Raw genomic sequence first — 25,423 nt, 5'->3', positions numbered from 1 at the left:
TTCCTTTGTTGAAATGTGACTCAAACCTGCTTATCTGTTGCTTTCATTTCTGTGAGAGGTCTGTGCGGCATTTCGCCTGCTCTCACTCTTCATCACATTTACTTGTGATGGTGATATATTCTTACCATATGACTCATATTCATCTTGAGCTTGGACTGTTCACTGTTTCTAGTTTGCTTCTTTTTTCACAGTTCGGTACACATTCCTCCTGTTTCACTCAAATGTAGCTTTTGGCCACAACCTTCCTCAGTGAACACGCAAGCAAGCACACCTCATGCACACACGACTGCCAACTCCAGCATCTCAGGCCGGAATGCAACATTGCATGGGATGCAAGCAGCAATCTGAACGGGAAGGGGTTAGGGGAAGGGGAAGGGGAAGGGGAAGAGATAGTAGTGCACAGTTAAGGAGACAGACGAACGCTGTCTGATAGTGTGTGCAGGGACTAGAATCCAAAAGGTGCAGTGTCAGGAGGTTGTGGGGCAGGGAGGTGGGAAAAAAAGGAACAAAAAATGAGTAAATATGGGTGGATGTGTTGACAAGGGCTGCAAATAAACAGGGTGGGAGACGAGAATGGGGAGGAGATGATAAGACATAGTGGGTGGAAAATGTTGGATGGAGGGTGTGGGGACAGTTTGTTAGTGTAGGTTGAGGATAGGAGAATTATGGGAGCGGAGAATGTGTTGTAAGGATAACTCCCATCTGCGCAGTTCAGAAAAGCTGGTGGTGGAAGGAAGGAGCCAGATGGCTCGGGTATTGAAGCAGCCATTGAAATCAAGTGTGTTCGGTTCAGATGCATGTTGTGTCACAGGGTGGGCACAACATGCTCTTGGCCACAGTCTAGTAGTGCCCATTCATTCTTGTGGTCAGTCTGTTGGTAGTCATATCAATATAAAAACCTGTGCAATGATTGCAGAAGAGCTGGTAAATGACATGGCTGCTTTCAAAGGTGGCCCGGCCTCTGATGGAGTCGGATAAACCTATGACATGACTGGAATAGGAAGTGCTGGGAGGGTGGATTGGGCAAGTTTTGCACCTGGGTCTTTGACAGGGATATGATCCTTGTGGCAAGGGTTTGGGATTAGGAGTGGTATACGGACAGACTAGACTGTTGTGGAGGTTGGGCGTGCGACAGACCACCAATTTAGGAGGATTGGGAAGTATCACGAGTAGGATGTCCCTCATTTCAGGGCACAATGATAGGTAATCAAAGCCCTGGTGAAAGATGTGGTTCAGTTGTTACAGTCCAGGATGGTATTGGGTGAAGACGGAGACACTTCTTTGTGTCTGGTTTTTGGGGAAAGTGGGAGGCTTATGGTTGTGAGAGGAAATGGCAAAGGGAATCTGTTTGCAGACTAGGTCTAGGGGAAATGTGAAGGCCTTGGTGAGACCCTCAGCATATTGAGCAAGGGAGTTTTTGTCACTGCAGATACGCTGTCCGCAGGTACTCCGGCTATATGAGAGGGATTTTTTGGTGTGAAAGGGATGACAGCTATCAAAATGTAGGTACTGTTGGTGGTTTGCGGTTTTAATGTGGACAGAGGTGCAGATGGAACCATCAGAGAGGAAAAGGTCAACATCTAGGAAGGTGGCAGGCTGGGTTGAGAAGGATCACGTGAAGCAGATGGGAGAGAAAGTGTTGAGGTTGTGAAGGAACAAAGATAGGGTGTCTTGGCCCTGGGTCCAGATCATGAAGATATCATCAATTAACCTGAACCAGACTAGGGGTTTGGTGTTTTTGGAGGCTAGAAAGGTCTCTTCTAGATGGCCCATAAGAAAGGCTGCCACAGGTGGGTACCATGCAAGTGCCCATGGCTGTGCCCCAGATTTGTTTATATACCTTCCTTTAAAATGAGAACTCATTGTGGGTTAGGATAAAGCTAGTAAGGTGTATGGGGAATGAAGTAATGGGTTTGGAGTCTGAAGGACGTTGGGAAAGGTGTTCAATAGCAGTAAGATCATGCAAATGAGGGATGTTGGTCTATAGGAGGTGGCATCAACAATGACAAGTAGGGATCCAGGAGGTAAAGGGATGGGTATGGTGCAGAGTTGGTGGAGGAAGTGGTTGGTGTCTTTGACGTGAGAGGCTAGATTATGGGCAATTGGTTGGAGGTGTTGGTCAATGAGTGCCAAAATTCTTTTTTTTTTTTTTTTTTTTTTCGGGGGGGGGGGGGGGGGGCACAATAACCAGCCGCAATAGGGTATCCAGGACGTTGGGTTTGTGGATTCTGGGGAGCAGGTAGAAGGCGGGTGTGCAGCATATCATAGGAATGAGGAGGGAAGTGGATTCAGGGGAGATTTTCTGGGAACGGCCTAAGGCATTAAGCAGGGACTGGAGTTTTTGTTGGCATAGTTTATAGGTGGAGGAGTCAGACAATTGTCAGACAATTGATGGAGGCCTTCTGCCAGACAGTCACAGCGATTCATCACAACAGTGGTGAAACCTTTGTCTGCAGGTAGGATGATTAGATCATGATTTGTTTTGAGGTTGACAGCTGTTCTTTCTTCTACTGAAAGATTGGTGTTCTGGACGAGATCTGGGGAAGGATGGTAAGGCTAAGCTGGAAGTAAAGTATTCCTGAAGGTGATCAGTGGGTGGCTAGGTGGGAGGCAGGGAGGATCACGGTTGGATAGTGGTACAAACTGGAAGAGGCAGGGTTGTTGGACTTAGGATGGTTATGGTCGAAGGGATTGGCAACAAAGAAGTGCTCCAATTGCAGGGCTCAGGAGAAGGAAAGTAGGTCTTTGACAAGTTCAGCATAGTTAAATTTGGGTGTAGGGAAAAGGTGAGGCCTTTGGATAGGACTGAAACTTCTGTGGAGCTGGAGTTTTGGTGGAAAGGTTAACAACAGCGTTACGAAAATGTTATTTGCAGCCCTCTGCCAATGCATCCATCCGTCTTTCCCCACTACTCTCATTTTTCATTCCTTTTTTTCCCCACTCCACAATTTTCTGACACTGCACCCGTTGGAGTCTAGGAAACATTCATCTCTCTCCCCACCCATACACTACTATCCCTTCCCCTTCCCCACCCCCCTCCAGATTTCTGCTTGTATCCCACGTGATGTTGCATTCCGGCCCGAGATGCTGGAGTTGGTGCTTGTGCGTGCGTGAGGTGTGCTTGCTTGCTTTTGTGTGTGTGTGTGTGTGTGTGTGTGTGTGTGTGTGTGTGTGTGTGTTTTGCATTTGTGTCTTTTTTACTGGTGAAGGCTGTGGCCAAAATCTACATGTGAGGGTATCTACATGTGAGTGTCTTTTAATCATGCCCGTCTGCAACATCACACGTCTTCTTTATGGTAAGTAGCAATCTATCTTTTCCTACATTTTTGACATTCCTACTCAGTTTTTCCATTGTTTGATCTGTGTTCAGGTTTTGACGGGCTATCCACTGGACCATTTTACCACTAAATATGAGTGGCATGCGATGAGGAGTTTCCCTTGTAAGACTGATATTGAAAATTAGTATACTTTCTAGAAACCTTAAGTCAGTAGTTGTGGCCATCAAAATATGACTCATTTGAGTCCACTCAAGTAAGCATTCACTCCATCCACTGCTCAAAAAACTTCTGCGTGGCACTTTTCATAACACTGCACAGACTCATTTTTACTTTGTGGCAGAGAGCAAGAACGCATCTATATTAAGCCAAGTGTCCACTGCCACTGAACTGATCAATTTTAATTACATTCACCAACCCATAAAGATACAGCTTGGGGATGAAAAACAGTCAAACACTTATACACAACTACAAATACTCAGTTAGTAATGCTAGCCATCTCATTCTTTTGTTTTGAGGTACACTATCCTCCAACAAGAATTTCTTCTCTCTGGCAAGAGAAACATATTCACAAAAAAATTCCTAAATCTCTATCACCATCCATAGTGTGTAATTTCCTAATCAATCACAATACTACTACTTTCTGCAAACCCAAGCCTGCCATATCACACCACTGTGAATAGTCTAGCTGTGTGACCTACTCGTTTTACCCAGCTACCTACCTCTTACTACCATCATCTAATCTCCATTACAGGTACAGTCATTTGTGAAAACACTCATGTTATTTGCCACCTCTGCTGCTGTCATTGTGCAGTACTTTATGTGGACATAATCCTACAAGTCACCCCTCTATGATAAGATGCAACGAAGGGCTATTTCAGTCATGCTTTAATAGAGAGTAGTATAAGAATTATGGGAACCACATTAAAAAGAACTTCACAACTCATATGACATAATCCCCACATCCAGCATCAATTACTGTAAATTTTAATTGTTGGAAAGAAAAGAAAAACAGAAAATTATGGTTTAATGTCACATCAATGGTAAGATCATTGGATGTCGAGTACAAGCTTGCATCAAATAACAATGTGGCAGGAAATCAGCTATGTCTTTTCCAAGGGAAGCATGCTGCCATTTATCTGTCTCCTATAATTTAGGAGGAGTGCAGTAAACGTAAACAAGGTTAGCTGGCACACTGCCCCCACCCCCTCACTACCCCCCTTATAAGAGACCCATGCCTTACTGCATCATATTTCTGCATGTAAATGGTGATGTCTGATTTACAGTACATTTTATATTACTCACCATACAACTTTACATGCCTCTTCCCCTGTTCATCCATCCCTCTTCCTTCTTTGTACCTATTATCTTCCAATTTTTTCATGCTATCTTAGGTCTCAGTCAACCAACAATAGCCACTTTTAAATGTTGTACTCGTGTTTTCATAACCATTTATTACTTTGTTCACAGTCTTTCATTTGAACCATTGTTTGCTGCTCCTGCTCTTCCCCCACTCCCACCTCCCTCCCCCACCCTCCTCATCCTTTTGTCACTAATTTAGCAGCTGTCTGCTCTATCCTCATGTATGAAAACTTGCTTTGCGCTTTGTTCAATTCTCAGGGCCCTCCCAGAACTACTATTCTCATATATTACTTCCCCTCTCATCTCTATCTCTACACATTCTGTGCCATCCTCTTACCTGTCACCTTTACAACATTCCAAGCCCCCTCAGCACAAGGGAAACATTCTTGTCATGTTACAGTCTCAGAACTCTCTCTCTCTCTCTCTCTCTCTCTCTCTCTCTCTCTCTCTCTCTCTGTGTGTGTGTGTGTGTGTGTGTGTGTGTGTGTGTGTGTGTGTGTGTGTGTGTGGGCGTGGGCGCGCGCGCGCGCGCCAACTGACCCCAGCTAACTTAAGCATCACTACGGAGATTACTGATGAAATGTTGCAGGCAGGCATTGTTTGCCAATTTAGCAGCCCAAAAGTGTCACCGGTAAAATTAGTACCAAAGAAGTTGAGACTTTGAGACTCTGCACTGAGTACAGAGTTTTTAACTCCCATATGGTGCATGACAGCTAGCCAATACCCAATGTACAGTATTTCACACACACGCTAGTCAGGGCATCCATATTCAGTACGAGTGACTTTATGAAGGTTTACCTAACAATTGTCGTGCACAAGATGATGATATGAAAACTGCACTTATGGCACCATTCAGTCTTTTTGAATATCTGTTGAAGAATTTAGCTCAGATATGGCAATGCTCCAGTGATGAAAGATTTTTTCAGTTTAATTTCTGCTACATCTGTTTGGATGACGTCCTCATGTTTTTGGCTACACCTAAAGACAACAAGCGACACCTCAAACAAGTTTTCACTGCCCTAAATGACAGAGGGGTGGTGATCAGTGAGGAAAAATCTGATTTACAGAAAAAAGAAGTTACCTTCCTTGGGCACACAGTGCTGCATGATCAGACCAAATCCAGACTGAGCTGACACTGTCAGATGATTTCCCCTCCCCCAGAACTATAATGTGCTCCATAAATTCTTAGTAATTTTGAATTTTTAACAGTGGTACCCACAGCAAGCCTCTGAGCTGCTAGCAGGATCTAACAAGCAAAGAAAAAAGGAAGACTGAGTGGACTGTTGAGATGAAGAATGCTTTGAACTTGCTAAGAATGACCTTGCACATGCAATCAGTTTGGCACACTCTATTCTAGATGCACAGCTTGCAGTTACCATGGATGTGAGGACTCTGCGAATTTCATGATTCGTAGAGTCCTCATATCCATGGTAACTGTGAGCTGCACATCTAGAATAGGGTGTGCCAACCGTTCTGCAACAGCTAGTGGATCACAGAAACTTACATCCACTCAAGCCAAATGATCGGCAACTGACTGCAATTTATGAGGCAGTGAGGTACTTCTGTGAAAAGATCGAAGGACATCATGTTATTGTGTTTATAGACAATAAACCATGAGTAGCTGCCATAAGGCATCCATCAAAGGATGTCAACCCTTGATGCTAACAACACCTGGTCCTTATTGCCCACTACACTACAGATATACTACACCTGCACAGAGCTGACAACCTCACTGCCGACTACTTATCATGAGTCAATGTCCTCTCCCTCCAGTTTGATAATGAGAAACTAGCCATCAACCAATACAACAACACTAGCATTGTGGAGTTGATGTGCAGTCACAATACTGACCTACAAATTGGCATTTCAATCCCTAGGATAGGGATGTACATGTACACATCAATCTCATTGGTCCTCTACCAGAGTCAGAGGGATTCAGGTACTTACTGACACTCATAGACAGAACTTCCTGGTGGGCAGAAGCAGCACTCTTCAAGGATGTCATGGCAGAGTCCATTGCCCGCTTTTTCGCAAAAACAAGGGTAGTTGGGTTGGGTTGTTTTGGGGAAGGAGACCAGACAGCGAAGTCATCAGTCTCATCAGATTAGGGAAGGATGGGGAGGGAAGTCGGCCGTGCCCTTTCAAAGGAACCATCCCAGCATTTGCCTGGAGCAATTTAGGGAAATCACGGAAAACCTAAATCAGGATGGCCGGACGCGGCATTGAACCATCGTCTCCCCGAATGCGAGTCCAGTGTCTAACCACTGCGCCACCTCGCTCGGTCAAGGATAGTTCATTTTGACACACCTAACATGATAATTACTGATTAAGTCCATCAGTTCAAGTCAGCACTCTTCAGTGTTCTGTGTAACATCTGTGGAATCAACCATAACCACTCTATAGCTTATCACCCCCAGAGTAATGCATTAGTCGAATGCTGTCTCGGGACTCTCAAAGCCACCCTTATGTTACAAGCTAGATTGTGGACTGAAGCTGTGTCATGGGTACTACTTGGTGTCGGAACTGCCTTCAAGAATGATCTACAAGCATCCCACATGAATTAGTATATGAGGAATCACTGGTGCTTCCTGCCAATTTCGTGCTATCCACATAAGGTCCTGAGCAAACTGACCTCCCAGCACTAGTTCAACGAGTGAAAGGTCAAATCAGACATATTTGCCTACTACCTCCCACTCTGCACTTGGTATCCAAGGTTTTCATGTACAAAGCCCTCTCCAAAAATGAACACATCATGCTACAGGACAATACAGTACAACTAGCACCAGTCATGCTACAGGATGACACGGTCCAACCAGCACTACAACCACCATACACAGCACCCTTCAGAGTTCTCAAGAGAGGCACACATGCATTTGACATTCTAATTAATGACAAACCAATGACTATTTCAGTTAACCCCTTGAAACCAGATTGGGTTCTCCATGCCAACATAAACAATGACGATGACTGCCCACTGCCCAGTGCACAGACAGCCAGTCCTAACACAGTCCTCCCTCTCATCATCAGGCACTATTTCAATGACTTAAACCCTGACAACACCACCATCAAATTGGCCGATAATGATCTGTGCTCTACAGCCTACAATGAAGACACAATGATAGGTGGCGCTGCATGCATCCGATGCCTCGACCATGCATATACCCTACCCAGTGACATCGACTATGCCTCCATACCATCCTGCCTTTCAACGGATGACGTCCTCACTAACACCTGTCCAAGGGTCCTACCGTGATCACTGCCTACACCCTAGCCCCAGGCTGGGGGCAGATCCTGCAACAGAGGTGACCACCCACCCACTGCTCCCCTACCAGCTCTACAGCACCAGCATCGCACACAACACAACTTCAAGGAGCGGTCCAGCTGTGCCCAGCCAGCGATGACACAGATGGTCACACACACCTGTACATGCCAGTACAGCCAAACAATTGACAGATCACATCTTCCCTTCAATGCTCCAAACTACAAACGGAGGGGAGCGGGAGAGGGGGGCCCATGGAGATATCTACTGGGACAAGCAGTGCTGGCGAGTGAGAAGAGGAACATCTGTGGGTGTGTCAGAGACATCAGTGCATTTTGAGTTATGATACGTTGTGGACATGCTACTGTATCATGCGTTGCGAATAAAATATATGTGCTATTAACCTCTTTTATCCTGTTATTGGGACACTCCCTGTCACCTAATAGGGAGCACTTCTATAAACTCATTTACTTTATCTTTTACCTTCTCTAATATTTGCCTGAATTTTGAATTCAACCCTTAGACAGTGTCCAACCTGACCCCAATAACCAAAACAGTTTGTCTTTGTGTGCTGGTGAACCCCTTAAGTTTTCTGCAAATAGAATTTCTAACCTGTCCTTACCCCTCTAGGCCATAGGAAGAACTTCCTATAGCGACTATCAGAGTATCACCAGTATGAATGAATTAGCCCCCCCCCCCCCAGGCTATATGTTTACTCGCTTAACAGATAATGTAACCCAGGACTCATTATGGCACCTCAGAACCTCAACAAATTCACATTTGTGTGCTTAGTAACTGCTTCTATTTTGTACAGGCCACTCCTAATACAGTATTTTTCAATTTTAGGCAAGCCGTTGCCAGCTTTCCCTGTCAAACAATCACATGGCAGTGAGAAAGTTCTCCCTAATTTTATACACTGACACGTAACAAATGTATTTTTTCATTTTCATAGAGATGTTTTCCACTGTTTACAGCTGACAATCACTTTTAATGTTTACTTTCACATTATGGCCTTTTATTTTTGTCGTAAGTGTGTCAATGTCTGTACAGTTTCAATGTCTGCCATTGTGCTTAAATAATTGGACCATCTGAATAATTTCATTATGTTTATTACACTTACATGTTTGAAAAGCAACTATCAGTCCACAGTTCATATAATTTTGTAGTTTGATCAGGTCATCAAGTCGGAAGAGTATCTTTTCTCTGCCTGCATTTTCGCATATTTTTACATGCCTGGGGAGACGACCATCCTTGGAACCAAATTTACGTGTCTTTAATGTTCACTTTTTTACAGTTGATAACCAGCACACCATGTACCTGTAACCACCTATCTTAAACATGGATGATCACTGGACTCAGTGACTATGGCTCTACTTACAAATACATCAAACAGAGTGAACTCAGGTGGAAGTTCTTGGTTTAACTTTGCAACAGAAGCCTGGAAATGGCAGTTGAAATGTCAAAACTGGCTCTAGGCATCAGTCTGGCAGGTGTGAGAGCAATACTTGTGTGCATTTCAGTACCGCAAGCTCTTACAATTGACTCTCCTGAACTGCACAACAGGGATGCTTTCATAAAAGTTTTAGACATTAAACAGACGGAAAATTTTAAGAATGCATGAACAGGCTACATCTCTCCTGGTACTTTATTGCAGCAGATGCCTGGTGCCAGTGAAGGATTCATGTTGTGGATTGGTCAGTTTACTCCCTCCAAGTTTTTCACTCTTGGTGCTTGGAGGCAAGGCAGACTGGACTTCAGACAGAAGTTACCAGAGTACTGATGAGACAAGCTGCAGCAGAATCACTGTGCTGGCTGAAAGTATGATGTGCTGCTTCTGTGAGCTCTTGAATGACAGTTTTTGATGAGAACCAGCTCAGGCTTTTCGAGTTAGGAACTTTCTGTAACTTTAAAGTCATTTGTGAGGAGTGTTACAGGTTTCTCTCAAGTATTAACATAGCTACTATTTCAATAAAATCAGATGTGTCAGAACATGTTCTTCAGCCAGATGCGATTCACTTCATGCATTGTGTTCCTGATAATGTTCAAATTTCCTTTCTGCTGCAAGGCACAGGCTGGTTTTGGTCACTCAACTTTGATTTGGAAATGGTGAATATTATTTTTGGTAATTCTTTGAATCTGTGAGATTGCATATGAGGAATTGCATGTGCACATTGCATTCTTTAGTGAACCTTACCCTTGATCAATAATAATGATTGTACATTATTACAACTTGCTTGTATGGTATCATAGTATTAGGACCATTTATGTGTTCCATGTAAATGGCATTTCAGGAGTATGCTCCATCTGTTAAATAAATGTTCTTCATACAGCTATAATTCATTAATTCAATGTGCATAGCAGCATGCCTTTCCTCCTCCTGTGATCTCTAGCATCAGCTACCCCTTAAGAGAAAGATACTAAGAAATGTTCAGTAATGTGTAAACACTGATGGGTTGATCTGAAGTTCAGTAGTTAAGAACATTTCGCATTTTTTCCTTGGGATAGAAATTGGGGACAGAAATTGGGGCTAATGGTTAATTAATATTTATGGAATTTATGACGATTTGGCACTCAGGAGCAGGGTGACAATTCTAAGCACAATAACTATTTAAAAAGAAGCTCACGGCTATGAAAAGTCCCTGATTTAGAGTGAAATTTTGAGCCGCCATAGAATTAACAGCCAATATTTATACAGGCAAGAAGTGTGGGCAGCTTTGATGTTCACTAAAAATTATTAATTTGTAAATCTAGATGAGTTAGACAACATGCTGAAAAAAGAAACAACTCGATATTCACATGAAACTGATGGTACGAGATTACTGTATGATTAATATTAACAAACTAAGTTAATACTGTGTCCAGACCAAGCCATGTATCCAGAACCTTTTGTCATTTGTGAGCAGTGTGGTATCAATGATATGACGTGTGCACATGCAGTGAAGTGATTCAATGTTTCAAATTTTTACATGTGTGCCTTCTTGGTATGTTGAAATCTGTGCCAGTCTATGGAGTGTGATTCATACTGTATCACTGATGAAAGACAGAAGGTTCTGACTTGAATCCCTGTATGGCACACAAATTCAGTTTGTCACAAAAAAATAGCAAGTATTGTTATATAAGAATACATAGTGCAATTTATAACAAGGTGACGAACAAAGATTGAGGGTATTTAACTGTATGCTAAAAAGTCCATTGCTTTTGCATACGCTTTACCTTGTGGAACACCTGTTATATCTTCTGTATCCTGTGGTGCTACTGTTACTGTTTGTAACAAATTTGGAATACTCCACTCAGTACGGTTATCACCATGAGACTTCTCTAAATGATGGTACAAAGAATTATTGTTTTTGAAAGTCTGGGAGCAGTATGGACAGGAGAGTGACTCTTGTGCTATTGCACTGACACTCTCTAAGAAGTTTGGAGTGTTCCATTGGTCACGAAGCTCTGCATGACGTCTCTCAAGATGGCGACTAAGGGAACTGCGATGTCTGAAGGTCAATGGGCAGAAGGGACATGATAGGATCTGACCTGCATGTAACCTTTTAATGTGATTCCGCAGTTGATGTTCCTGGAATAAAAAATATTACTATAATACAAAAGATTATGCAGCTTTGCAGTATGTCATGAAAGTTTTATTTGATTTTCAGGTTTTACATTTCTGATTCATTACACAACAGAGGCAGGCAGCACAGTTACAAACAAGCATATTCTCAAACGGTTAATTATACACCACAGCTTTTCTTTAATTGAATATATCTCAAGATATCTCTATACATTAAATATATTGGCTTTATGCAATGTGGGCAGAAACAGTCTGAAAAGCTAGTAATGGTGTTGCAAAGTAGGCTGTGCTCAGAAATAACTGTTAAGAAAAAAGTTTGATATGTTGTGCTGTTTCCAAGTTAAGTAGCATTGAACTTAGCCAATCAGGTCATTGTGCACAGATATTCAAGTGCCCCCCCCCCCCCCCCTCCTCCCAGAGACAGTGTCGCCAAATGTGTTCTTTGCTTGGGTTCCTAAAACTGAACAAGAGAGCACTAGAAAAACTGAACATGGTATGGTAGTAAGGTTCAAACCAAAACCAAAGGCTGAGCAGTCTTGTGCACTGTCATCTATGCTACGAGAACAACTGACACTATCTGTATCTGGCAGGTCGCTTGAATCTGCATGTGCAACAGCCTTCAATGCTAATTAACTGAGAAACAGCACAATGTATCCAACTTCTTTCATAACAATTATTTCTCAGCACAACCTACTCTGCAATACCCTTGCAAGCTTTTCAGACTGTTTTGGGTCACATTGTATATAAGATCTTTGTAAAAACAGTTCTGAAGTGATATTCTCCCATAATAATGGAATGAATATTTCCAACTTGTTTTATAGAAATTACATGCGATCTTGTTTACACCAACAATGAACACTAATTAAATACACTTAACAACAAAGACCTACCTGGCGTAATACTATTAATGAATTTTCTGTGAAGTAAGTTATAATCTTCCTAGTATATGTTTGTTGAAAGTATCAGCTTTGTATGCATGAGCATTGCAACAATAGCTCAAAGACAACATGCTTCCATAATAACGAAAAAAATATTTCCAATTTATTTTATGAGAATTACATGTAGTCATAATTACAACATAGGAGCAAAGAAATACACTATGTGATCAAAAGTATCCGAACATCCCCAAAAATGTATGTTTTTCATATTAGGTGCACTGTGCTGCTACCTACTGCCAGGTACTCCATATCAACAACCTCAGTAGTCATCAGATATCGTGAGAGAGCCGAATGAGGCACTCCGCGGAACTCACGGACTTCGAACGTAGTCAGACAACTGGGTGTCACTTGTGTCATATGCCTGTACGCGCGATTTCCACACTCCTAAACATCCCTAGGCCCACTGTTTCCAATGTGATAGTGAAGTGGAAACGTGAAGGGACAGGTACAGCACAAAAGCATACAGGCCGAACTCGCCTGTTGACTGACAGAGACTGCCAACAGTTGAAGAGGGTCATAATGTGTAATAGGCAGACATCTATCCAGACCATCTGACAGGAATTCCAAACTGCATCAGTATCCACTGCATACTATGACAATTAGGTGGAAGTTGAGAAAGCTTGGATTTCATGGTCGAGAAGTTGCTCATAAGCCCTACACATCAAGCCAGTAAGTGCCAAGCAATGCCTCGCTTGGTGTATGGATCCTAAACGCTGGATGACTGAACAGTGGGAAAATGTTTTGTGGAGTGATGAATCATGGTACACAATGTGGCGATCTGATGTCAAGGTGTAGGTATGGCAAATGCCCAGTGAACATCATCTGCCAGCATGTGTTGCGCCAACAGTAAAATTTGGAGGCGGTGGTGTTACAGTGTGGTCATGCTTCTCATGGAGGGGGCTTGCACTCCTTGTTGTTTTGTGGGGCATTATCACAGCACAGGCCCACATTGATGTTTTAAGCACCTTCTTGCTTCCCACTGTTGAATAGCAATTCGGGGACGGCGATTGCATCTTGCAACATGATTGAGCACCTGTTCATAATGCACGGCCTGTGGCAGAGTGGTTACATGATAATAACACCCCTGTAATGGACCGGCCTGCACAGAGTCCTGACCTGAATCCTATAGAACACCTTTGGGATGTTTTGGAGTGCCGACTTCATACCAGGTCTCACCAACCGACATCGATACCTCTCCTCAGTGCAGCACTCCGTGAAGAATGGGCTCCCATTTCCCAAGAAACCTTCCAGAACCTGACTGAATGTATGCCTGCAAGAGTGGAAGCCATTATCAAGGCTAAGGGTGGGCAAAACCATACTGGATTCCAGCATTACAGATGGAGGGCGCCATGGACTTGTACATCATTTTCAGCTAGGTGTCCAGATACTTTTCATCACCTAGTGTATATGGCATAATGTACGATTAATGAATCTTCCATAAAGTAAGTTGAAGAATCACAAATCCTCCAAGTATATCCTTGGATATAGCTTGTTCTTATGTTATATTCGTAAGTGATACTAATGCACTCGATGTATAATGTTTCTGTTTTAGTTACTTGAAAAATGGGCCTAATGCTAAACATGTACAACTGCACATTAAATAAAACAAATGTCAGCTGAAGACAACATTAAATCATTTAAAAAACACTGTATGAGCAAGAGGCTAGATTAAATATAGTAGTAGTGTATAAATATAGTAGTAGTGTACTTTTTTTTTGAGGATGTAAAATTCATTTGATATCATACTTAAAAATCACTGTGTTACCAACAGGGGATGTTGACAAAAGTAACAGTCTCGTTGACTTCCCTGACATTTCAGTTTTTTTCACAGACTCTATCACTCCCCAATTTACAAAGAGAAACTACTGAAGAAACTCACATGATGGCTAGAGGAGAACAGTGGTTACAGACAAAGAAGAAACTAATGGTCAAATACAGGAGTAGTGTTAAAGAAGGCTAAAGGCCAAATTTCAAAGAAGGCTGTAAAGTAGAAAGTAATTACAATTTACCTTGTGTGCAAGAGGAGAACAAAGAGTGTGGTGAGTGGAAAATAGCAGGGAAAAATGACTGTCTACTGAGAATAGTGGTTGGCACATTATACTCTTCTGTTTATTTAATTCAGTCATAATCTGAGAACCGATTTACACTCATTACAGGTTTCAACCCTACATTGGCCACTTTCAGAATCCACAACAGGAAAAGGAAAAAAAAAGTCTAATTTAAAATCCTAAAAGCCTTGAAATTTTTGGAAGTTCTATCTGTGAGTAACTTAAGTAAAAATCAAAATTTTTTGGTTCAAACCCATAATCATATGGGCATACAGCGTATGGTGGTCAAATTGCTCAGGACGTGTGTTGAAATACCAAATCACAGAATAAAAACCAGGGAATTAATCTGGCAAACTAGGTAATGTCTTACTTTTCTTGCTTCTTGTGCTCTATGGGCATGTCATCTATGCATCAAAGCAAATCCAGGAAAATTTTTAAAAGTAAAAAAACTTTCATTATATGCTATACACTAGGCTTGCAATTATCCCTTCTCTTCTTAAAAAAATCTTCAAATAATTTAAATTTTTATTTACTGTAAATTGTAACTTCTGACAACCAACCATGTGTTACATACCAACGTTGAGAGCAAGCTATAAAAGCAATGAAAACATATGAGAGAGACAATGTATGGGTACAAATGACAATGACTGTAGTCACTTTCTATGATTTCATCGGAAAGAAATAAGAGCAAGTGTAGTAATATCAGGATTTAATGTCTCATTGATGATGACGTTGCAGAGACAGAGGTGAAGCTATGGAAGAGGACAAGAAATCTATTGTATCCTATTATCCCAGGATTCACCTCAAGTGGCTAACAAAAACCCTGGTAAACTTTAATTTGAATGGTTGTTTGGAAATTTTCACCAGGTCCTCACAAATGTGAGTCCAATGTTGCAATAATTTTGTTCTGTGTGGACTTCATTTTGAACACCCTTTACAAATGTGTTTCACCACCATTACTCATACGACAATTATCCTATATTTGTATATGACCATGTAAGTGCAACTTTTTGGTGATTGATACAATTATTGTGTTTTCCACCTTACATTAACATGCTCATTGAATTTTTGATAGTATCTACAGAAACTGTTCCAGTTTACTAGAAAGGTTGCCTCTGTCTCATGTCACTCACTCTAGCAGGTGCCAAGTTTTTGCTGTTGATGATTTAAGAGCAATGAATCATGTTCTCTACAAAGAGCAATATAACTGTTGGCTGAAAGGAGAGGTGGGAAGTGGGTGGGTCACATCTTCCCATTTTCATTCACACTAATGCATACATTCTGCTCAAGTATGTGTCATTTAAAATATTAAATACTGTTTTAGTGTTAAACTTGTGATAGCATAAACTCATTTTCAAGATGCATGTTGGTTTGTAAACCACAGAGCTTTATTAATTACAGTTTGGGTTGGAATATTCTTCCCTTCCTTCAACCTGAAGCATGTCTCAGGCATGACAAGGTCATTAGACACAAAGCAGTAGCTCAAACTGGAAAGTGTGGGGAAGGATGTGGGTTGTGTTTCTCTCGAAGGTACCATCCTGGCACTTGCATTATCAGTTTAGGGAACAGTCTTACAGTGGGAATGGTCATAGGTGTAGGAGCCATTGGGTAGGGACATAGGTGCAGAAGGAACATAGGGTCAGACACTATGCTCCTTCTGCACACATTTCCCTACCCTGTGGCTCCTACCCCTGTGACTGTCCCCACTGTAAGACTTGTTCTTTGCACCCTCCTACCATCACCTATGTCAGCACTGTAACTAGTAAAACAGTAATGGACAAACCTGTGAAATGACATGTTGTGTATGAGCTGTTATGAAAATACTGTTCAGTCTTCTACACTGGTATGACAACCACCAGGTTATCAGTTAGAATGAATGAGCATAGACAGAGGGTGTATACTGGCAACACTAACTATCCTCTTGCAGAGTTTAGTATACCCACCCAGCAAACATCGAGATGGCATTGGCACTGCAGCGGAATAGTACAGAATGCTTTCAGGACAGCATGGTTGAAGTGTGGCATGGGCAGCAATAGGCATGCTCAGACAGTTCTGACACTGATTTCAATGCCTGCAGACCAGCATAGTCTTGTGCAGCAGTCGCTAGTCGCGTGTTGTGTTTTCATTCGTGCTCATTCTCTACATGGTGTTTGGACTCTCTGCTCTACACAGATTAACTCACACATTGCGATACTAAAGTGGTGACATCAGACATTTCTAAACATGTGACACACTTTCTTTTTCTTTCCTCATACCATTAAATTGTGGCCACCATGGACCCAGCATTTTTGCAATACTGGAGGGAGGAGTAACTCCTCCAGGAATGATAACAAAAACTACAACAGGAGCAAACAAAGGAACTACTCAATCAGAAAACAGAACTCCTCCCTACTCGTGTGGGGCTGATAGCAGACCAGGGGCTAGCAGAGAAGTTATCTCCCTTGCCTCCCCCCCCCCCCCCCAATGCAATTCACTGGTTTCTACAAGGCTACACAAAGGTGGGAATATTATCTGTGGCAGTTCTTGCTGCCCTGCAAGGTACAGCACATCATCAATCCAGTCCATTCAAAATTTGAAGTCTTCTAGAAACACCGAGAAACTTACTTTTGATAAACTTTGTCCGTTTATCATGAGGTAATTTGTTCATCAAACCCATGTGGTGGCAACATGGTTACAATTTAACCAGCACAAAAAGTGCTCCCAGCACTCATACATGGCTTGGATCACTGACCTGCAAGGTCTCTCCCACAAGTGTAGTTTTGAATGTCCCCAGTGCGCTACATTGTATGTGGCCTCACTAATTAGGGACATGATCACCCAGTTAATACCTGATCTGGAGGTTTAAACCAGGGCATTCGTCTTGGCAGACCTTTTCTAGCCGAAGTCACTAATATTATGGAATTACATGAATTTATGGCAGTGGTAAAGGACATACTTTCTGAAATATGGAAGGAGGGAAAGTCAGATGCATGTGGTACACAGTTCCCAGTAAAATGTGTAGTGAGCCAGGAGGCCTTGACTTCTTCTGAGCCACTGTGTGTTGATGCCATTAACGATTAAAGTGCAGTCAAGTCACAGTGCTGTCCACCTTTGACTGCATCATGCTCAGCAAAGCGTCGTCATCCCCACTCATGATGTTTTGCTGATTTTTTTGGTAGATGTCTTTCTGCTCAATGGGCAAGCCAGCAGTCCTGCCCCAGCTATCATCTGGTGCAAGTTCGACAGGATTATCCACACACAGAAGCCATGTGTGGGGCCTACTGCAAAATAGGACATTTGGCAACAGTTGTGACAGTCAGCGAACCCCAGGGCTGTTGTCAGAGTCTCCAGTATTTTCCCTGGACTCAAAGGTGTTCCCCAATACCCTGCAAGCATCACCACAGTACATTCTACTGTCACAGGTAGTGGATGCGTGACTTATTGAGTTTCGGGTACACACGGGAGTGTCAGTCAGCCTAATTAACTTAAGTATGTATCGGCTCTTGGGCTGTCCTGCATTGCAAACAGCCACACCATCAAGCTGTGTTTTATTGTAAACAGCGTATTCCTCTAATGGTCAACTTTCTGTCTCTGCACTTTATAAGAATGTGGAATGTGGAACTTACATCATTAATAGTAAATTCATCACTGGCTCAAATATTTTTGGATTACGTGCCTTTTCTGTTTTAGGTTTCCAGATAGTTGACAAAGTACATTTAGTGTCTCAGTGGGTCCCCATACAAGATTTGAACTCTTTACTACAGTTATAAGACCAGCTGTTCAATAATACTCCAGATCCAACAGAAAATTTTGAAGAACGTCTCCTTTAAGCCATCGGCAGTACCTAAATTTTCTCATCCCTGTCCCATTCCCTTCATCATGTGTGACAAGGTCAAGATCAAGGTCAAGTTGCAACACTGGCAGGACTTTGGTGTCATTTCTCCTCTCTTCTGAAGTTAGTAGGCCGCTTCTTTGTGGTAAAGCAGAAGCCACATGACACCATGCATCTTTGCTGTGAATTTTAAACAGACGATCAATGCAGAGTGTGTCATGGGGGTCATATCCCTTTCCATAGCTGGAGAAGTTGTTGGTGAGGTTATCAGGTGGCCAGTATTTCTCATACATCAACTTGCAGTTGCCGCTGGACGCCCTTTCTCCGAGTTTCTTTGTGCTTAATATGCCCTTTGGGCTTTATTACTGTACTCACTTGCCTTTTAGAATCTCATCCACACCTAGAATTTATCAACAATATTTGGAGTTGTTGATTCAGGACATTCCTTGTTGCATGAACTACCTCAATGGCCTCTCAGTCATGGACTCCACACAGGCCGAGCTTTTGATGAATCTGCAGGTGGCAGTTTTCCAACAACTGTTGGAGAACAGCCACTGCTGCAAATAGGAATTTTTTTTTCCCAAGGGGGAATTTTTGAGGGTATGTGGTCAACAAAGATGGCCTTGTCCCTGCGGATGAGTAAGCAAAAGCCATCATGAACCTGCCAGTACCCAAGAAGCTGAAGAAACTCAAGTCCTCCTTGCACAAGATTTCATATTATGGTAACTCCATTTCCTAGGCCACACATGTGCCATTCTCTTAACCAGCTTTGCCAAAAGGATGTCAAATTTGTCTGCTCTGCAGATTTTTGATGGCTTTTCAGTCCCTCGAGCAGTGTCTGTACTCTGGTCCGTGTTTGGCTGCTTTCCACTGGGTAAATGTTTAACCGTGGCTTGTGACATGTCCCAGTATGGAACTAGTTCAATTCTGTCACATCAAAACCGAGCAGCCTGTCACTTTCACATCAAAAGACACTTTCTGTAGCACAACACAATTATTCACTGGTGGAAACAGAGGCACTGGCTATCGTTTTCAAAGTTAAAACGTTTCACATTTTCTTATATGGGGTGGAGTTCCTACTGAACACCAAACTAAAGCTGCTGGTTTCCTTTTTGGTCCTTATTCTTATGATTTTCTGAACCAGTCCACTAGCCAGCATACTGATGAAAACTGTGCGTTGTGGGTCATTTTTGCTGTTAAGGATTCTCCCTGGATCTTCATATCTAATAACATTTGGCAATTGTTTCGGAGGAGTGTGAAGACTTTTGCAGTTGCAATGGTAGCCAAGCTTCTGAGTAGCGGGAGGAGCACTTTGTGTGTATCTTCAAGATCCAAATGAAGATGTCTGTCTCTACCTTGTCCCATGACAGTGCCCTATCAAGCTTACCAAGTGACACTGGTTAATGGGTGTAGTGCAGCAGAACATTGCACGGGTGACAACTGCGGGTGTTTTGGATTTGTTGCACCTCGAGTTGCATGCCTCAGTCCATCATAACCCACCATGTTTTTCTCATGGGGCTGCCATTTGGGCCCAATCTTTCGGTCGGCAGCACAGGACACTGCTAGGTGTAGTTGTGAGCTGCAAAGGTCAGTAGTTTTTTGTTGTGGGTGTAGTTCAGGAGCAACTGATCCATCATTCTTATCAGTTGTGACTGTGATGTGTTGGACCATCTTCCAGTCAGCCAGGTCACAGGGTCAGTCACAGCATTCACTGCCATGGGGTCAGTCACAGCATTCTCCAGCAAAAGTTTCCCAATTGCAGCAGTGTACTACCGCACTGGTGTCCCCCACGGCACCGTCTGTCATCCTAGCTTCAGCTGCAAAATAAGGTGCCACAGGGGGTAGATCCTGCAGCTCCCACTGTGGAGTTCTCTGCTCAGCAGTGACAGAATCCTTGCCCCTGCCCATGTCGACGGGCCAGCCATTACCCAGCCTCCACCATCTGCTGCCCCCTCCGGCAAAGCAAGCTACATTGATACACATAACTTTGGTCCTTCAAAATGCCATTGAAAAAGGCTGTCCTTACATCAAATTGCCTTATATACCAACCAAATTGATTTGCAACAATCAACAGAGACCTCTCATCATCTCAAATCTTGCTACAGGGCTAAATATATCAATGTAATCTATTTCACATCACTGATATATTCTTTAGGCACTAACTGAGCCTCATGTTGAAACATTACATTATTTGTATTTAATTTTTTAACAAAATCCCATTAATTTTCCATAACCTTATGTTTTTTAGTTTTATAAACTAGTTCTCATGGGGTTTTTTTCCCCAGAGAATTCTTCTTCCATTACTTTCTCCCATTCTTTAGAATTTTCTGACTGCACTGCTTCTTCATAATTCTTTCATGTTTCACAAAGAAGCATCATTCTCAGCTGAAGGGCTAAATCTTCAGAGTGACATAGTTTCTTCAAATTTCACCATTGACGGAAATTTTGGCTTCCTTCATCTTCATTTCTTGCTTTGAAGTTGCTCTCAATTTGTCCTTCACTGTCACACCAGGTGTGACCAAAAATTAATGGGAATATTTGTTTTTCTTAAAGAATCTTTATTTACTCATCAACATCAACATTGTCCCCTTCAAAGTAATCACCCTCAGATACAATATGCTTGTGCCAGCACTTTTTCCAATCTTGGTTACACTTGTGGAACTCACTTTCTATTATAGTGTTCAGTTCCTTCAGCAGTTCTGTTTATCTCACAAAGGTCATTTAACAACATCCTTTCGTGGTTCTCTTCAGCCTCGGGAATAGAAAGAAGTCATAGGGGCCATGTCTGGCAAATATGGTGGTTGAGGCATCATAACATTTTTGTTTTCTGCCAAAAAATCATAAACAAGCATTGAGGTGTGAATGGGAGCATATGATGATGCAATTGCCATGACTAGTTATGCCACAGCTCTGATAGTTTTCTTTGGATTGTTTCACACAAGCAAGGCATAACTTCCACGTATTATTCCTTACTGATCGTAAAACCATCAAGGCAGGAACTCTTGATGCACTATCACATTGTAAGCAAAGAAAACAGTGAGAAGGACCTTCACATGTGATTAAACTTCTCAATTTTTTTTCGGTCTTAGCTCTTCAGTGTCCATTGGGATGACCGGGTCTTAGTTTCGACGTCATACCCGTACACCCATGTTTTTTCACCTGTTACAACCTTCTAAGGAAGTTATGAATCATTGTCAACTTCATTCAACAATTCCTGAGCGATGTTTGTGAGACATTTTTTTGGATGAAATTCAACAATTTCAGAACAGACTTTGCTGCTACATGTTTCATGCCCAAAACATCAGAAAAAATTGCTCAGCCTGAGGCCAAGGATGTGCTGACATCATCGCAACCTCTCTGATGGTGATTCAGCAATTTTCCAGAACCTTTTCTTTACTTCTTCTGTCATCAGTAATTGATGTGCTAGGGCATTCAGGGCAGTTGTTGTCTTCAATATTTTCTCAACCCTATTTGAAATGTTTGGACAATTAATCATAGTAGATCCACCAAAACCCACCGTCAACATTTCGAATGTTCCATTTTTTGAGCAAATTACTGCAAATTCTCTGATCCGTATTTTTCAAAAGTAAAAATTCACTGAGCATTCAAAAACAAGAATAACCTTTTTGACTGTCAACAATAAACTAAATATTCAAAACAGGTACCAACAAGATAAAAAAAATTTGAAAAACAGATGTATAAAGCCCACAAAATTTTAAAAAATCCCATTACTTTTTGATCCCACCTCATACAAATGGTTACTGACCTTTTCATTACTTGTAACTACATAACCTGAAGCTCTCCAATCATCTGTATGTTCATCGACTTCAAGAAGGCATATGATTCGGTCAATCAACAGATGCTCTTTAACATCTTAGACGAACAAGGACTTGATCGAAAGACATTAAGACTCATCAAGAAAACACTCAAGGTCACGAAGTCAAAAGTGAAATTCATGGGCAAATTGTCAGAGCCCTTTGAGATAAAGACCAGTGTGCAACAAGGTGATGGATTGTCACCACTGCTCTTCAACCTTGATCTGGATAAAGTCATCCGAGAATGGGAGAAAGAATTGAAAACCCAGGACCACTGGAAACACATTCAACTTGGATGAAAGAATGATGACATCAAGGTCAGTTGTTTAGCTTTCGCAGACGACCTAGTGATACCTGCAGCCTGCGAAAATACAACAATCAGACAGATTGAAGCCCTCAAGGAATGCGCTGAGAAAACTGGACTACAAATTTCATTCGAGAAGACCAAGTTTGTTTGCACTAAATTCAACATTCAGAAACTGAACACAAAATATGGGCAGATCAAACAAGTTCCACACTTCAAATATCTTGGTGAGATCATAGAATCAACAGGGTTGGAAAAGGGAGCACCAAAACTTTGGTTACAAAAGCTCAAATGAGCATATGGGAGAATGTGTGAAATCTACAACAAGAAATGTATGTCCATTCACACAAAGATCAAACATTATAATACAGTGATTAAAACTGAAGTGCTGTACGCGAGCAAAACCTTGGTACTTAATAGAAAAGGTGATCTGGAGAACATCATGAAGGAGGAAAGAAAAATCATGAGGAAAATGCTGGAACCAGATAAAACAGAAGAGGGGTAAAAACGCAAATTGCGCAAAGCAACAGAAGAACTGTCCAACCTTGCCACAGATATTGGAAAACAAAGGCTGAAATTCTACGGACACAGTCATAGACTCCCATCTTCAAGGCTAACTCACAAGATTTTGACATACACTGCAAAACTGAAGAACACTCCATGGGTAGAAGAAGTCAAATTTGACATGCAAAAGTCACAGATAGGAACATCGGACATACTAGACAGGAAACTTTACAGTCAGAAGATAAATAGATGGGCAGTAAAGCCACAGAATAAAGTCCCTAAAAGATCAGGGACCAAGTGGTCAGAAGAAAGGAAGAAAGCACACAGCAAAAGAATAAAAGCTATACAGTCTATTAGAAAGACGAATCATAAACGTAATGTGAGATCCAACAGGGTCCATACACACATAATAATAATAATAATAATAATAATAATAATAATATAACTACATCTTGGTTCATATAATCCTGTTAAATATCCTCTTGAAAAATCAACATTTTCACAATCAGTTTCTTTAACATCTTCCTTTTTAACTATATCGGACATCTCAACAATCTGTTTGGTCACTTGAGTCAATGGTCTCTGTAATTGATTGCAGTTGAATTTTACATCTCTATATAAAATCATCATAACCAACTAAATATCCTTTTAAGATTCAGCACCAAACTTCTCCCATTTTAGCACGGAAAAACCATACATAGCATTATGTTCCAAATATCACCAAAATGTCAAAATGACCTTCCTTCTCCATAATGTTTCAATTGGAGTTTAACCTTTAATTTTCATGGAACCAGTTTTGTTCTGAGTCTATTTTGCAGCCAACAATGCTGCATTGCTTTTGGTAAGTGTTCAGCAGAGCATAGCACAGCCAAAAATGTCCCATCCCACACAGGGTTTTATTTTCCTGCTCAGTGTCTCCATTCTACTTACAGTTACATGGTGCAGTAACTGAACATTTTGCTCCAACTTATCCAGTAAACCTATGAATACCTGTATTATGGAACACACTGCCATCATGTGTACATAATTCTTTCACCATAACATCAACTTTAGTCTTTATCATTGTACTAAGCAGTGATGGCTTTTCTTTAATTTCATCTTTTTGTCACAAAAGGACATTACCTTGAAACTGGAAAAACCATACTCAAAAACAGCGAAGTGTCAATGATACTGCAAACCTTTTTCTTACATTGTTCTGCAAACATCTCTGCAAACTAATTGTCTATGTGTAGTGGACTCTGTAAGCTAATTGTCTGTGTGTAGTGGGTTTCTGTACTCTTTCATCAAACTCCAGCTGATGATTTTTACCAAAGACACACTCCTAACATAATAAGCCACTATCAATTGTTATCTCTATACCATGCTCCTTTGATAATTGGTGCACATAGTATTTGTTTTGATGACCCATTTTTTATGGCTGCTCTGTAAGGTATCAACAGTTTCAACAACAATGCAATACTATTTTTGATGAACAATCTACACAACCAAATGATAAACCACTGGATGACAAGTATTTTCCATTTACTTACACAGTTCTGAGATAACACTGTCAAAAGATAGCATTCTACTCTACAATGTATATACACTCCTGGAAATGGAAAAAAGAACACATTGACACCGGTGTGTCAGACCCACCATACTTGCTCCGGACACTGCGAGAGGGCTGTACAAGCAATGATCACACGCACGGCACAGCGGACACACCAGGAACCGCGGTGTTGGCCGTCGAATGGCGCTAGCTGCGCAGCATTTGTGCACCGCCGCCGTCAGTGTCAGCCAGTTTGCCGTGGCATACGGAGCTCCAACGCAGTCTTTAACACTGGTAGCATGCCGCGACAGCGTGGACGTGAACCGTATGTGCAGTTGACGGACTTTGAGCGAGGGCGTATAGTGGGCATGCGGGAGGCCGGGTGGACGTACCGCCGAATTGCTCAACACGTGGGGCGTGAGGTCTCCACAGTACATCGATGTTGTCGCCAGTGGTCGGCGGAAGGTGCACGTGCCCGTCGACCTGGGACCGGACCGCAGCAACGCACGGATGCACGCCAAGACAGTAGGATCCTACGCAGTGCCGTAGGGGACCGCACCGCCACTTCCCAGCAAATTAGGGACACTGTTGCTCCTGGGGTATCGGCGAGGACCATTTGCAACCGTCTCCATGAAGCTGGGCTACGGTCCCGCACACCTTTAGGCCATCTTCCGCTCACGCCCCAACATCGTGCAGCCCGCCTCCAGTGGTGTCGCGACAGGCGTGAATGGAGGGACGAATGGAGACGTGTCGTCTTCAGCGATGAGAGTCGCTTCTGCCTTGGTGCCAATGATGGTCGTATGCGTGTTTGGCGCCGTGCAGGTGAGCGCCACAATCAGGACTGCATACGACCGAGGCACACAGGGCCAACACCCGGCATCATGGTGTGGGGAGCGATCTCCTACACTGGCCGTACACCACTGGTGATCGTCGAGGGGACACTGAATAGTGCACGGTACATCCAAACCGTCATCGAACCCATCGTTCTACCATTCCTAGACCGGCAAGGGAACTTGC

At 42.3% G+C, this 25,423-nt stretch overlaps 1 protein-coding gene across 2 annotated transcripts in view; it reads right to left on the bottom strand.

The window, feature by feature from the left end:
* Nucleotides 1-25,423, bottom strand: part of LOC126458266 (uncharacterized) — a 275,178-nt gene that overhangs the window by 1,846 nt on the left and 247,909 nt on the right. For both annotated transcript variants that reach the window (XM_050095191.1, XM_050095192.1), the window contains one exon: nt 11,110-11,464. In XM_050095191.1, coding sequence (XP_049951148.1) covers nt 11,110-11,464 — 355 coding nt within the window. The remainder of the gene's footprint in view (nt 1-11,109; nt 11,465-25,423) is intronic.

This window comes from Schistocerca serialis, chromosome 2 (genome assembly GCF_023864345.2).
Source record: "Schistocerca serialis cubense isolate TAMUIC-IGC-003099 chromosome 2, iqSchSeri2.2, whole genome shotgun sequence".
Classification (NCBI taxonomy): domain Eukaryota; kingdom Metazoa; phylum Arthropoda; class Insecta; order Orthoptera; family Acrididae; genus Schistocerca; species Schistocerca serialis.
This window is presented reverse-complemented; position numbering and strand designations above follow the sequence as displayed.